At 29.6% G+C, this 12,156-nt stretch overlaps 1 protein-coding gene across 1 annotated transcript in view; it reads right to left on the bottom strand.

Annotated features, from left to right (window-relative positions):
- LOC108905727 (hemicentin-1) overlaps nt 1-12,156 on the bottom strand; it is a 279,653-nt gene that overhangs the window by 193,013 nt on the left and 74,484 nt on the right. Inside the window, exons 3-5 of the mRNA XM_018708731.2 lie at nt 6,989-7,197; nt 3,383-3,499; nt 476-682 (exon numbers count right to left, since the gene is read on the bottom strand). Of these exons, the coding sequence (XP_018564247.2) occupies nt 476-682; nt 3,383-3,499; nt 6,989-7,197 (533 nt within the window). The remainder of the gene's footprint in view (nt 1-475; nt 683-3,382; nt 3,500-6,988; nt 7,198-12,156) is intronic.

Genomic DNA, 12,156 nt, shown 5'->3' with positions numbered 1-12,156 from the left:
TGAGCCTTGGCGAACTTCATGAACTATTTTTGTTAGGTGTGAAGAACAAGAATTATAAAAAACATACTGAGTTCTGGTCGATAGATAAGACTCAATAAGGGACACGCTATTGTTATTGTAAATTCTAAAATTTTAGTTTATTTACGAATTTGATACTGAGTGAAAATGTACTCAATAATTTCACTCCGTACCTTTATTGCTTTCACTCACACCGATTTATTTACGGTGTTTGAACTGCCCCATTATGAGGAACCTTAGAGGCAAAGGCAGTGCTAACTTCACGAAACATTTTCATGATCAGTACTATCACCCAAGTCCGAACTTTATCTTTTTGGCACCTTGTATTCTTTAAACAAATCTATTTCTATTTTAACAATAAACAATTTTGGAACTTCAACAAACATTTTTTTAATTATATCGGGCAAAAAACAAAATAATCGTCAGTAGTGACCAGCTAACACATTTGAGTACTTACAGAATACTGTTATCGGTACTTCTCGTATCACATGTCCAGCCAGTTCAGAAGATGACGCCCTACACTCGAGTTTGGCTCCCTTGTAGTGCCTGGGCGTATTCTTGACGATGAGTTGGTTAACAGTTGTATAGGAGGCTCTTCCTGAGTCTATGACGCTGTCCAATATCGTCCCGTTGTACCACCATGTCAACGATGGCCTTGGCCGGCCTTGGGTAATAAAGAACTGTGTTAGTAGAAAAATATTGTTTAGGTATTTTCTTAAAAAATCGGTAAAATTTGCTTAAAGAGTAAATTTTGTATTTATCTGTACTTAAAAAGGATTTGAAGGAGAATTATTGCAGTTAAATTTGTCATTTCTTTTCATACCTCAGACTCTTCAAATATTATCAAAATTATTTTAGATTCGCTTTGAGCTCGCATTTTCAGTAACTGACAAAATTTTTCTAGTGATTTTTTTAATACTACAGACTGCTCTTTTAGTAAAAAATATTCATTGCATATTTTAACTACATTAAAATAAATGGAAACAAAAAAAAAAGAAAATCACACAAGCAGACACATTTTTATTATTACTGTTGTTTCTCCCTATTTTACTATGTATAAAATGAGTGTCAATTTACCACAAGTATTGTAAAAAAACTTGGGATCCGGAATTTTAATAAATTCTGTCCCTAAGATAAAAGTTTTAATTTTCTACTTAAACAAACCAATTTGATGGAGATGTTGCTTATGCTACACAGATGGGAAATCCTACATTTTTGCTAGAATATAAGATAATATGAATACAAACATTGTCTAAAAGGTTTTTTTTGTCATTTCCGTTCTCAATAATTCTTTAAATTAAATATACAATGTCGAAAATCCATTATTCTATTCTTTAAAAAAAATGAAATTAATGGGTAAGTACAAGTTTTCCTGTAAATAATTTTTAATGACAGTTTTTGTCCCCAAGTTTCGTCAGTCTACGTTAGACAACTATATTTGAAAAAATGTGATAAAAAAACTTTGCCGTATAATGAAGGTGCCTTCAACTTACATATCAGATATATTTTTTATCATCAAAACAATAGTTTTTTTTGTTTCCACATTTTACTATGTGTTTTGAATGTAAGATAAACATAAATATTGTTTACATATTTTTTTTAATTTCCACATGTACACTCTACGTTTTGAATATATTGATTTATATTTTAATGTATAATTTTTACCAAATTGTATTGCTTTTGTTTACATTGTTGCATTGGCTTTTTTGTTACCATCAGAAAAAATTCATTAGTAAACATTTTGTATAGTAATAAGTCTAGGATTTCTGTAAATGAATCTAAATAAAAATCTAACTTTTACTTTTCCTAAAAATTACGTTTGAATTGATAAATAATTTTATGGATATTATAAAACAAAGTATACTTATAATACAATCATAACCTTATGAAAATGAAATGAGCCTTAACATATTTTCTCATTTTTTCTTCAGCGACCTTTTAATTCCTGATACCGCACAATTGTTTTACCCAAGTACATTAACATTTTTAGGTATATATTAAGATAATAATTAAGGAATGTTGCCACGGTAAAAAATATATACCTTGTGTATTCTTTCTAACCTAAAAAAATCACTTTTAACGTTGATTGAAATATTCTCTCAAAATTTCAGTCAACGTTTTTATCTTTAATACTTATTGCACCAATTCACTTACCTTTAATAAACCTATTTAGCAAAATAAACTAAACAATATAGTCCTATATCTTGGTAAAAGTTATTAGTTTGGCAGAGGACTTTCTGTGTTTTTAAAATTAGTATTTGTGGAAAATATTAGATCGTAATATATAATTAATTTTACTTTACATTTACGAATAAAAAAACAAGAAAAAGTACTACATTTTAATTTTAATTTATTATTGTTGGGTGTCGTTATGCATTCATTTTATTACTTTGATATTGAACTGACTTTAGTAACTAGATATATTAAGTTGGCAACGCTGCGAAGTCTTGTTACAATTAGTGTCGTCTTTTACTTTTGAAATAAATAAAGGCTTAGAAATAAAAAAAAAATAAATAAATAAAGCTTAGAAATTGTATCTTGGGTACATTTCCTCTACCTAAAACCATACTGTTTATTAAAAATTATAGTACATTATGTGTAATTTTAATGGTTTTTTTTATTTTCATGCACCTCATCCTTCTTTGGAGACTAAGTAATTTATTAAACATATTGTAAATGTTGATTTAAACTTCTGATGGAGACGTCACTGGTTCGTTTAAAGTTACCACACCGAAAATTTAGTTTATCAATGCAAAGGTGAACCTAACTCAGTACATAGTTAACGCGTCAACCCTAATTACTGTCTGAGAAAGACATGTATGTATACTTCCAGCAACATCATTTATCATTAATTCACCTGAGTGTACATCTTTCTCCATAAAGGACAATTCTATGTGTTATGAAGTTCTAGGCTGGGAGAGAAATAGGCGAGGTAAATGACTCAAATGAGAACCGACTTAATTTAGACAAACTCTCTTATGGTACCTACAGTTTTATTAAAAACTTTAGAAACAACTGATTTTAACGCGAACAGTTGATAACTATTATTATTACTTTCTTCTTTACTGTGTTTGTAGTTTAGAGAACAAAATTACGGAGAAATAAAACACATTAATTTAAATTACTGTACTGATTTAGACAGTTTTACATTTGAATCAAAGTTAAGACATATTTTTTTAATACACCTTTTACCTTTTCATGTAAAATGATCTAGACTGAGGTAAAATGTATTTAATTTGAAGTAACGATTCTTTAAAATATCTTAATTTTGCACATTTTACCCAATTATTATTAATATTTTTGCATTGAAAGAATTCAAACGTTAAAAATTCGAAACAGTGGTAAATTTGTCTATGAAACTTACCTCCGGTGACCTGGCAGGACAGAAACAACTCATCACCTTCCAGGAAAGGTCCAGTGGGAGAATTTAGTTTAACTTCTCGTCCTTCTGCATCAAAGATCTTAGGAGCAGACGGTTGAACTGAAATCAAAGACGGACGACAAAGTAAACAATTGCGGTATTACCATTTAATTTTAAATTCTGAATTGGCAATTTCTAGCAAAGGATTTGGTCAATGCAGGAAAGTACGTTTATAGTATAAGCACTTCGTTTGATCTCCTTCCCATTTTCATAATCAACATAAAAGTACTAAATAAACAATATTAGATACTTATTGAATATGTGCATAAATATATGAAAGTGTTTTTTCAAATCAGGTTTAAAAGCATATTTTAATTTGAATTATGAAATGGGGGCCGTTAATGGTTCCAGCTGTAACATTGGCGCCTTCGCCAAAATCTCGAAATTTTAAAATACAATTATTTCCTTTGTAAATCCCTAACATTATACAGGGTGTTTGTAAATAAGTGAAACATGTTTTAGGGGGTAGTTGGCGACGTTATTTTGTGAAAAAAAGTTCAGATAAACGTAGGTCAAAATATGCTTCGTTTCCGAAATACAGTGTTTAAATTGTAATTTTTTATTTATTTTTACTAATTAGGTATTTCAAAAAGTTTTAAAGATATTGGCTCGAAATTTGATGGTTGTATTTTATTTGGAAATATTGACAATAACCTACTAGATAATGTATCAATACAAATTAAAATTACACACAACCTGCAATAAAACATTTTTTTCTCAAAAATGGTGCATCCTACGAAAAACATTGAAGAGACCATTTTCATTCAGAAGTGATGGCGGATTTCTAAAAAAATATTAAAAGTCAGTGACGTACCATTTTTTTTTTTATTAAAAAAGGCTGTGGTACTCTTGCACAAACGCCACTGGTGCAAGCAGAAATATTCGAATCACCCCAAAAAATGCACATTTATTCCTCCAAAGCGTTTTTCAAATTTCGAGTTAAAACTCTTTGAAATAATTAATAAAAATAAATAAAAACTTAAAATTTAAACACTGTGTATCTGGGACACGAAAAATATTTCACACTTATTTTCAAACACCCTGTATAAAAGGCACTAAATACAAACAACTGATAATTTTAATATTTTGCTATTGACGCTGATAAAATTGAAATTTTAAGTACTTGGTTTACTGTATTGTTTCTAATATTGTGTACCTACATTAAAATATCTTTTAACATATGCCTACAGTGTGGATCATTTTGTTGATGCATGTATTGGTATCTTGGAAACTATAACAAATAAAATTGTTAAATGGGGAAAGTTTTAGACAATTCTGTTGGCGCTTGCAGACCGATCCTAGCTATTCCAGCTTTTGAGTTATTTTGAGAAAAAGTAAATGTGGCGTCTTAAAACATTGCCTGTAACTTTTTTATTTAGAGGAATTTTTAAAATCTGAATACACTTTCACAGCAAGATATTTCGAGGTATTTCACTGTATATTTATTAAATTATTTATTTACTGTGACATTTGTCAATAAAATAACTTAGTTTATGAGACTATTTTTCTCCCAATTTGTTTTATTACGATCGTTTCTGGTTTACCCTATCTTCAGGTAAAACATCAAATGTTAATTATTATTAAGTTTTTACAATTTTTTTGCAAATAATACATGTCATTTAATCTCCGACTTTATTAAATTATATAGTTTTATTATCAATATATTACAAAATTAAATATTTTAATATTATATAGAGCATACGTTTATAAATTTAAACAATATTTGACCTATAGGAATACATTTGTAAAAAATTTATCCACCTTTAATGTTTTGTCTGAAGATGGAATAGAACAATTTGGAAGAAAAACAGTTCCGTACACACAATAAATGATTCTACCAGTAAATAAATAATTTTAGAAAAATTATATGGTCAGGAAATTAATGTGTACTATAGATTGCGACGTTTCGGTTGCGAGAAACCATTATCAACTTTCTATTTTCTTATAGGCGCTATATTGAATTTTAAGCTGAGCAAATAGAGCAATTTTTTCGCTTTTCAGTGATATATGTAACAAATATCCTCAAAAACAACGTCAAAATTCAACTCAATTTTAATATTTTTAATAAATCTGACAACACCGCATAATTTTTCAAAGCTATTATTGAATAGTTTCAAATTTTTGTAAAACCTTTTCATTAACGGCATGGCACTGAGAGAAAAATTTACGCTTTGCGTTATTCCAATGAAGAAAAATATGATATGTTGGAGTGCTTTATTAAAAATAACAGAAAAGCAGCTGTGATCTTAAATAGTTATATCGGAAATTATCCCGAAAGACAACCACCAAATGAAGCGTATTTTTCTAAATTTATTACAAATTTGAGAATTTTTGAAAGTTTGAAAATCTACATGCTAAGAACTATGAAAGGGACAAAAATAACTGGGGCAACAATACCTAATATTTTCCTTCATTGGAATAACGCAAAGCCATTTTGCCGATTTTAAAATAAGTGTCACCCTAACTGTTAACAATTAACTCTATGATTAACAATAGTTCAAAATGACAAGCAGTTTGAAAGAAATGAAAATGTTATTGTCATCATGGAGATTCATAGACTACTAATGGGGATTTTCTTCGTAAACACGTGGCCATTACTATAATTTTTTCACTCAACGCCATGACATTAATTATAAGCTTTTACAAAAATTAGAGACTATTCTATAATAGTTTCGAAAAATTATATTAAAATGTTGATTGTTGGGGTTGTTTTTAAAATTTTGTTTAGTTATAATCATTGAAAATCGAAAAAATGTTCTATTTGCTCAGCTTAAAATTCAGTAGAGCGCCCATAAGATATAAGGAAATTGATGATGGTTTCTTGCAACCGAAACGTCGGAATGAAGATCCAAATGTACAGTGAAATTCCTCGAAAAAACATTCTTTGAAAAAGTGTTTTCAGATAAAAAAAATTCTCTATATAAAAAGTTACAGAAGATTTTCGAAAACGTCATATTTATTTTCTTTTTTTTTTTCAAAATGACTCAAAAACCTGAAGAGCTGGGACCGGCCTGCAAGCGCCACTAAGTAAACAACAGAACTGTCTAAAACTTTCCCCATTTTACCATTTTCCTATCTCTTATAGTTTCCAAGATACCAATACATACATCTCCAAAATCTTCCACACTGTATACTTAAATCTCCAATATATTCCACAAAAAATGTCCTTTTGTTCCAGCGTTTACTATTGAAATGTAAAGTTACTGTTTTTCTTATTCTTTATTCAAAATATTTAGTGCATGTAAAGTCAGAAATGTAATTTTCTATATTATGGTGAAGGTGCCAATGTAAGTCCACGAAAAATGTATAAAATAAAGAACTTAAGAGTTTTTTCCCCCTTTTTTGTTATATATTAAAGAAAACTGCTTCTGGAAATGCTTTTTGGTGCTATGGACTACAAAAAAGGAAACTTTACATTATTTAATTATTTCACTATGTGATTTCTTTTTCATAAATTGTTTATTCAATACGGTTTAATGTTTACAGCTTTGAAGAATGTAAACAACGTGCTATTTTGCTTTAAATAAACAGTGAAAACATAAATCTAACCTACTAATGTCAGGTTGACCTGGAAATTCCTGGTGGGCGAGTTAACGAAGTCCACCCTACACCTGAACACGCCTTCGTCCAGAATCTGAACGTTCTGTATCCTCAGTCTCGCTCTGGACGGCTCCTCGTCGACGATGAAGTATGATCGGCTCCCCAGGTCATCACTCATTGTTAGATGAGAGGGCTTGGGTCCGCCTCGGGCATCTAGACTGGAAGAAAAACCAGACGATAACAAATAAATAGAAACGATTTCCGCTGGTTCACACAACCGACTGCCCTAACTTCGACACATTGAACCTGAAGTTAGGAAGGGAACTCGGACATATAAAGTGCTTCGAATGTGTCGGGTTAAGTAATGAGATCATAATGTTTAGTAAAAAAATATATAAGGTAGTAACTTGTTCCTAAATCAGACACATTTTTGTAGAACAAATTAGAAACATTTAACTTATTCATTTCAATCATAAACGTACATAATCTATACCAGTCATTCAATTCCGTGGCTTCAGGTCTGAAGGACATATGCACAAATGCGGCGTATCTCAGGGATCTATTTTGGGCCCACTTTTATTCATCAGGTTTATTAACGGTAGTCTTAATGGAGTGCACTGTGCCGAGACTTAAAACTATCTATTGAAATGAATCAGTAAATAATTTGTCAGGTTGTGCAATTCTTCAAAACGGAATAGTTTTCGGGTACGTTAAGAATAAATCTTCTACTTCACCCGTGTTTCTAAAAGATTTCCTTAAAAAGTTTCATATGAGATGCAGCTACTGGAACCGACACACAAATTCATGATTGCCGCCAAAAGCCGACAGCCGATGCTGACAGAGCAGGTGACGAATCGCAAAATCGCCGATATCGAAGGAAATCGGGAAAATTTTTAACACAGTTTCGGATTTTCAGTAAATAAACTCAAAATTTTACGAAATTCGAACTGTAACACGAGTTTATGGTATTACTCAAAATAAGTTTTAGGTCAATAACCAGTGTTGGATACTGACCAATATATGTTGTACGCTCTAAATTTTTTACATTGTTTTTATCTAGAAGTATCTTTTACCATTTAATTAATTACATAAATAAATATTGCAAGGAATTAAAGCTCCTAAAGCTTCCATACACAAGCCTTCCAAGGAGGCAACATAATGTTATATTTTTTTATTATAATAATATGAACTTTTTATTTTTTTGTTAATTAATTATAATTTTTATTGAATTCGTTGTTGTAATTTTTGCTGGACACCAACAAGAACTTATCTTGTATAGTCACTTGTATTCAGAGTTAACTCCTCATCAGGGTACGATTTTCTTTGATATACTTTTATTAATATAAAAGTTGTGAGAAAATGAAAATTTCAACAATATTTTGACAATTTAACAAAATTTACATATTATACTATGTTATATTCACTAGCTATAATTTTCCCCTTTATATTTTGTTATGAAATGTGAAAATTTTAAATTTTAGTCTACTTTTTTTTTAATTTAGATTTGAGTTTCTCTGATTGATTTTTGTTACGAATGCGTTTAAATCGATGTTTTTAATTACTAAGAGTAGAAAACTCACGTTACATTTAAAAGTAACGCTGGTTTCAGGCTCGCATACGTTACTGTAGTTCTTTCTGCTAGTGCATCACATTGTCAGGGTGGTCACAAACTGCTCGTCTCGTCTTCCACTCAGTAGATATGGCTTGAATGTAACTCTGTAGCAACTTTATAGTACACTTCACTATATTTACTTTTGACAATTTTATAATTTACACATTTGATTATTTAAGTTAGGTTAGGTTAGAATTCGAACTGATGCAAAACTGCACCTCTTGACAGATGACATTCGACCTTGTTAATACTGTTTGACGTTTGTAACTTGGTATCTTAATTTATAATTTATTTACTTAATTTTGACTTTTTTTTGTTTATTTTAGGTACAACTCAACGATGTTTATTGCTTGGCAAATTATGAAAGACTGGCTACTACAAGCCTTGTTTTACTTTTTATAGACTGAAGACAAATGAGTTTGTTACTATGGAGACGTCATATAAACTTTTTTTTTTAATTTTTAATTGTAAATTATACATGTTTTTTGCAGCATGACTATTACATATTCTGTTTTTAAACATTTTTCTGTAAATTTTGATGGCTGTATCTTTTTTCTACGTTCATTTTCAAGCATTCTACAAATTTTGCCTATTTTTGTAAATTTTAACCAATTTGTGCTATATAGCTTAATTCTATGTCCACGACATTGATTACTTATTTTCACTTTTATGAACAGCCTTTTGCTGTTTTAATTGGATTTTAATTTAATTGAAATGTTTTTAGATACATCGTTTTTTGACAACTTCTAAGGTTTATACACTACTTGGAACGTAAATTGGGATTTGAATACAGTTTTTAACAACTAGAAGGTCTTTTTAATACTACACAAATCATTTTACAGCTTATATATACATCTTGCTCCACAAATTTTATACAAAGTTAAATCATGGATTTCACATTTCGAAAATCGCTAAAAACATTAATTTTAATTCCACTTATAAATTTAGACTAAAGCTATGATAATCTTTAGTTTTGTTACAGTTTATTCCCTGAATTTTATTTATAATTACATTAAGTGCAACTCCCCCTTTCTCCGTCGATCAACTTATCAAATCAAATATTTTAACATTTTTGAAATTTCCTCAAACCAATGCTCCAATATGACTTAACTTTACAAAAAAGTACTGTATTGTACTTTCTAACTTTTCTATGATATATTGGTGCATTTTTCAACTAATTTATTTCAAAATTTTACATTCTTTGATTTATTTTGACAGATTGATTTATTTCATTTAACGATTTTGCCTTGTCGTACTATAAATCTCTCATGTCCTTGTTAAATTACCACGGTTATAGCAGCAGCATTTGGCATATTTCTACCAGGAAATTTTTTCGCGTACAAGCGAGAAGCTGGTAGTACATTTTGCCTTGTTTCGCCATAAACTAAAACAATATCCGCTATTTCTGAATAGCTATACACGTTGGCAACTTTGAACACTTGTAAGACTGATGTAAGTAACACTCCACAGTAATAAGAGCACTACGGAAACCACAGTAATACTGAATAAATGGCTACGTGGTACTTTAACGGTTTTAGAGATGTTTTTCTCGAAATCTGTTAATATTTTATTAGTACTTACAAAATAATAAATTTAAGGACAATGTTGTTAAAAAACAAAAAGAAGATCGTGCGATCCTGCCAAATTTGTTATGAGTGGGTACTTACGGGTACGAGTGTGTATTACTTCTAGTCAAAAACAGAACAACGGAATGCAGAATGCATGAATATTGCCGTAACAGCGGAACTAAATATTTGCGCCATAAAATAGTTTACTTTGAGAAATATCCGGTTCGTTCGTGTATAAAATTTCACATTAAATAGCGTACAAACATGAAGGAAATAACTACGCGTATTAAAAGATATTAAAAAGCGATTTCAACATCGTTCCAGCTATTGACTAGTACACATATTCGAATATTTTGACGTAATTTAAAAACTTTTCCCATTTTTACTTTAATGTTTAATTGAATATCTTCCATTCAATTTATTTATTTCTTCTGAAGAATGTTTACAATTGCGTAAACTTCGGAAGTCAGAAATAGCTACTCGAGTGGCTATTACCGAGATTAACTTTGTTTTGTTTTTGTGAGTAGTACTTTCAATGTCATAATAACATGAGTTCATTGAGTATAAGCGCAACATGAATTGGTATGCAGTGCGAAACAAATATCAAATTTAACTTGGTTTCTCAGAACACAGGAAGGCTAACATTCACCTAAAAATAGTTTTCTTTCAAATTGTAATTCTATTTTTATAATCGCGTTTAGACGCTTATTGCCTTTTTCTAACGCGATTTGGCTGGCTCTTATCTAGTGCAGAATATAGTTCAAAGATGTGAGATTTACAAACACAAAATTGTACTTATATGTATTTTACAATACTACAAAGAGAATTGCAGTGTGTTGTTTTCTTTTACTTTCTGCTGTTTTTCACTCGTATAATTTTCACTTTCTAACATCAAAATGCTTCTGAAATAGTAAGTGTTTTGTATATATATTTTTAAACCAACTCCAGAATATGTTTAACCTCTCAACAACACCGATAATATTAGTTACATAGGATCATCTCAACACTTTATTAAACAGGAGCGCATTTTCTTTTTAAAAGAATTATAATTCTACCATCTTTTGTATTAAAACTCAGTAACTTCCTGTGTTGTCTTTTTTTTTCATACAGTTCCAAATTGAAGACAAAATTAGATGTTTTCACCATTTTCCTTGTTTATTTATATTTTTCATAACGTTCATATATCTAACGAATTTCTGAGAGAATTTCTATTTAAAAATACCACCTGTAAGTAGAATTTGGAATGTTGTCAAGTGGTCATTGGATCAGTAGTAGAAGAAGAATTTTTTTTACTTATTCTTGTCATAATAGATTTTTCTTCAAGGTTTTTTCCTTGTCAGACTTTTATCCAGTATATGATTTCTATAAAACAAAAAATTCTTTTCTGAAAGCTATCATAAAACGTTGAAATTTTTTTTTGCTTCCTGAGTGTCTAAACCTAACCTAAACAAAAACTCTCACAGCAGTAAAATACGAAATATAGTGCAAAAAACACATCAGTTTGTCTCGCATACTTTAAAAAGTTCTTGACGTTTCGAAAATCTTTTTTCGTTTTCTGATTTTTTTTATTTTTTGGTTTAGTTGTTTTGACAGTTTAAATTTGTTTGCTAATAATAATAGAACAAATGCCATATGATATCTCTAGCTATGGAAACAAAAGCAAACAAATTTGTGTCATGTACAAAGTGATGTGTTTTTTGTACTATAGGTATTGTCTATTTGTCTGTTTTTTATACTAAAAACTTCCCTTAAAATTCATCAGAGAATACGAGGTTCCATTTTTGGTCACAGTTTGTTAATAACCCTGTACATCGAAAGCAATAATAAAATCAACAAGAATATTGACTAAGGCTTTACTTCATAAAAATATTAACAAATATTTATTTTATTATTATAAGCTCTCAAATTTTCTAAATCTATTTTAAAGGCATTCAAATTAAATTAAGTACCTACTTCATTTGATAATTTTTTTTAAATTAACTATTTTCAATTTGTTT

Source organism: Anoplophora glabripennis, unplaced genomic scaffold, assembly GCF_000390285.2.
Source record: "Anoplophora glabripennis isolate ALB-LARVAE unplaced genomic scaffold, Agla_2.0 scaffold38, whole genome shotgun sequence".
Lineage (NCBI taxonomy): Eukaryota > Metazoa > Arthropoda > Insecta > Coleoptera > Cerambycidae > Anoplophora > Anoplophora glabripennis.
This window is presented reverse-complemented; position numbering and strand designations above follow the sequence as displayed.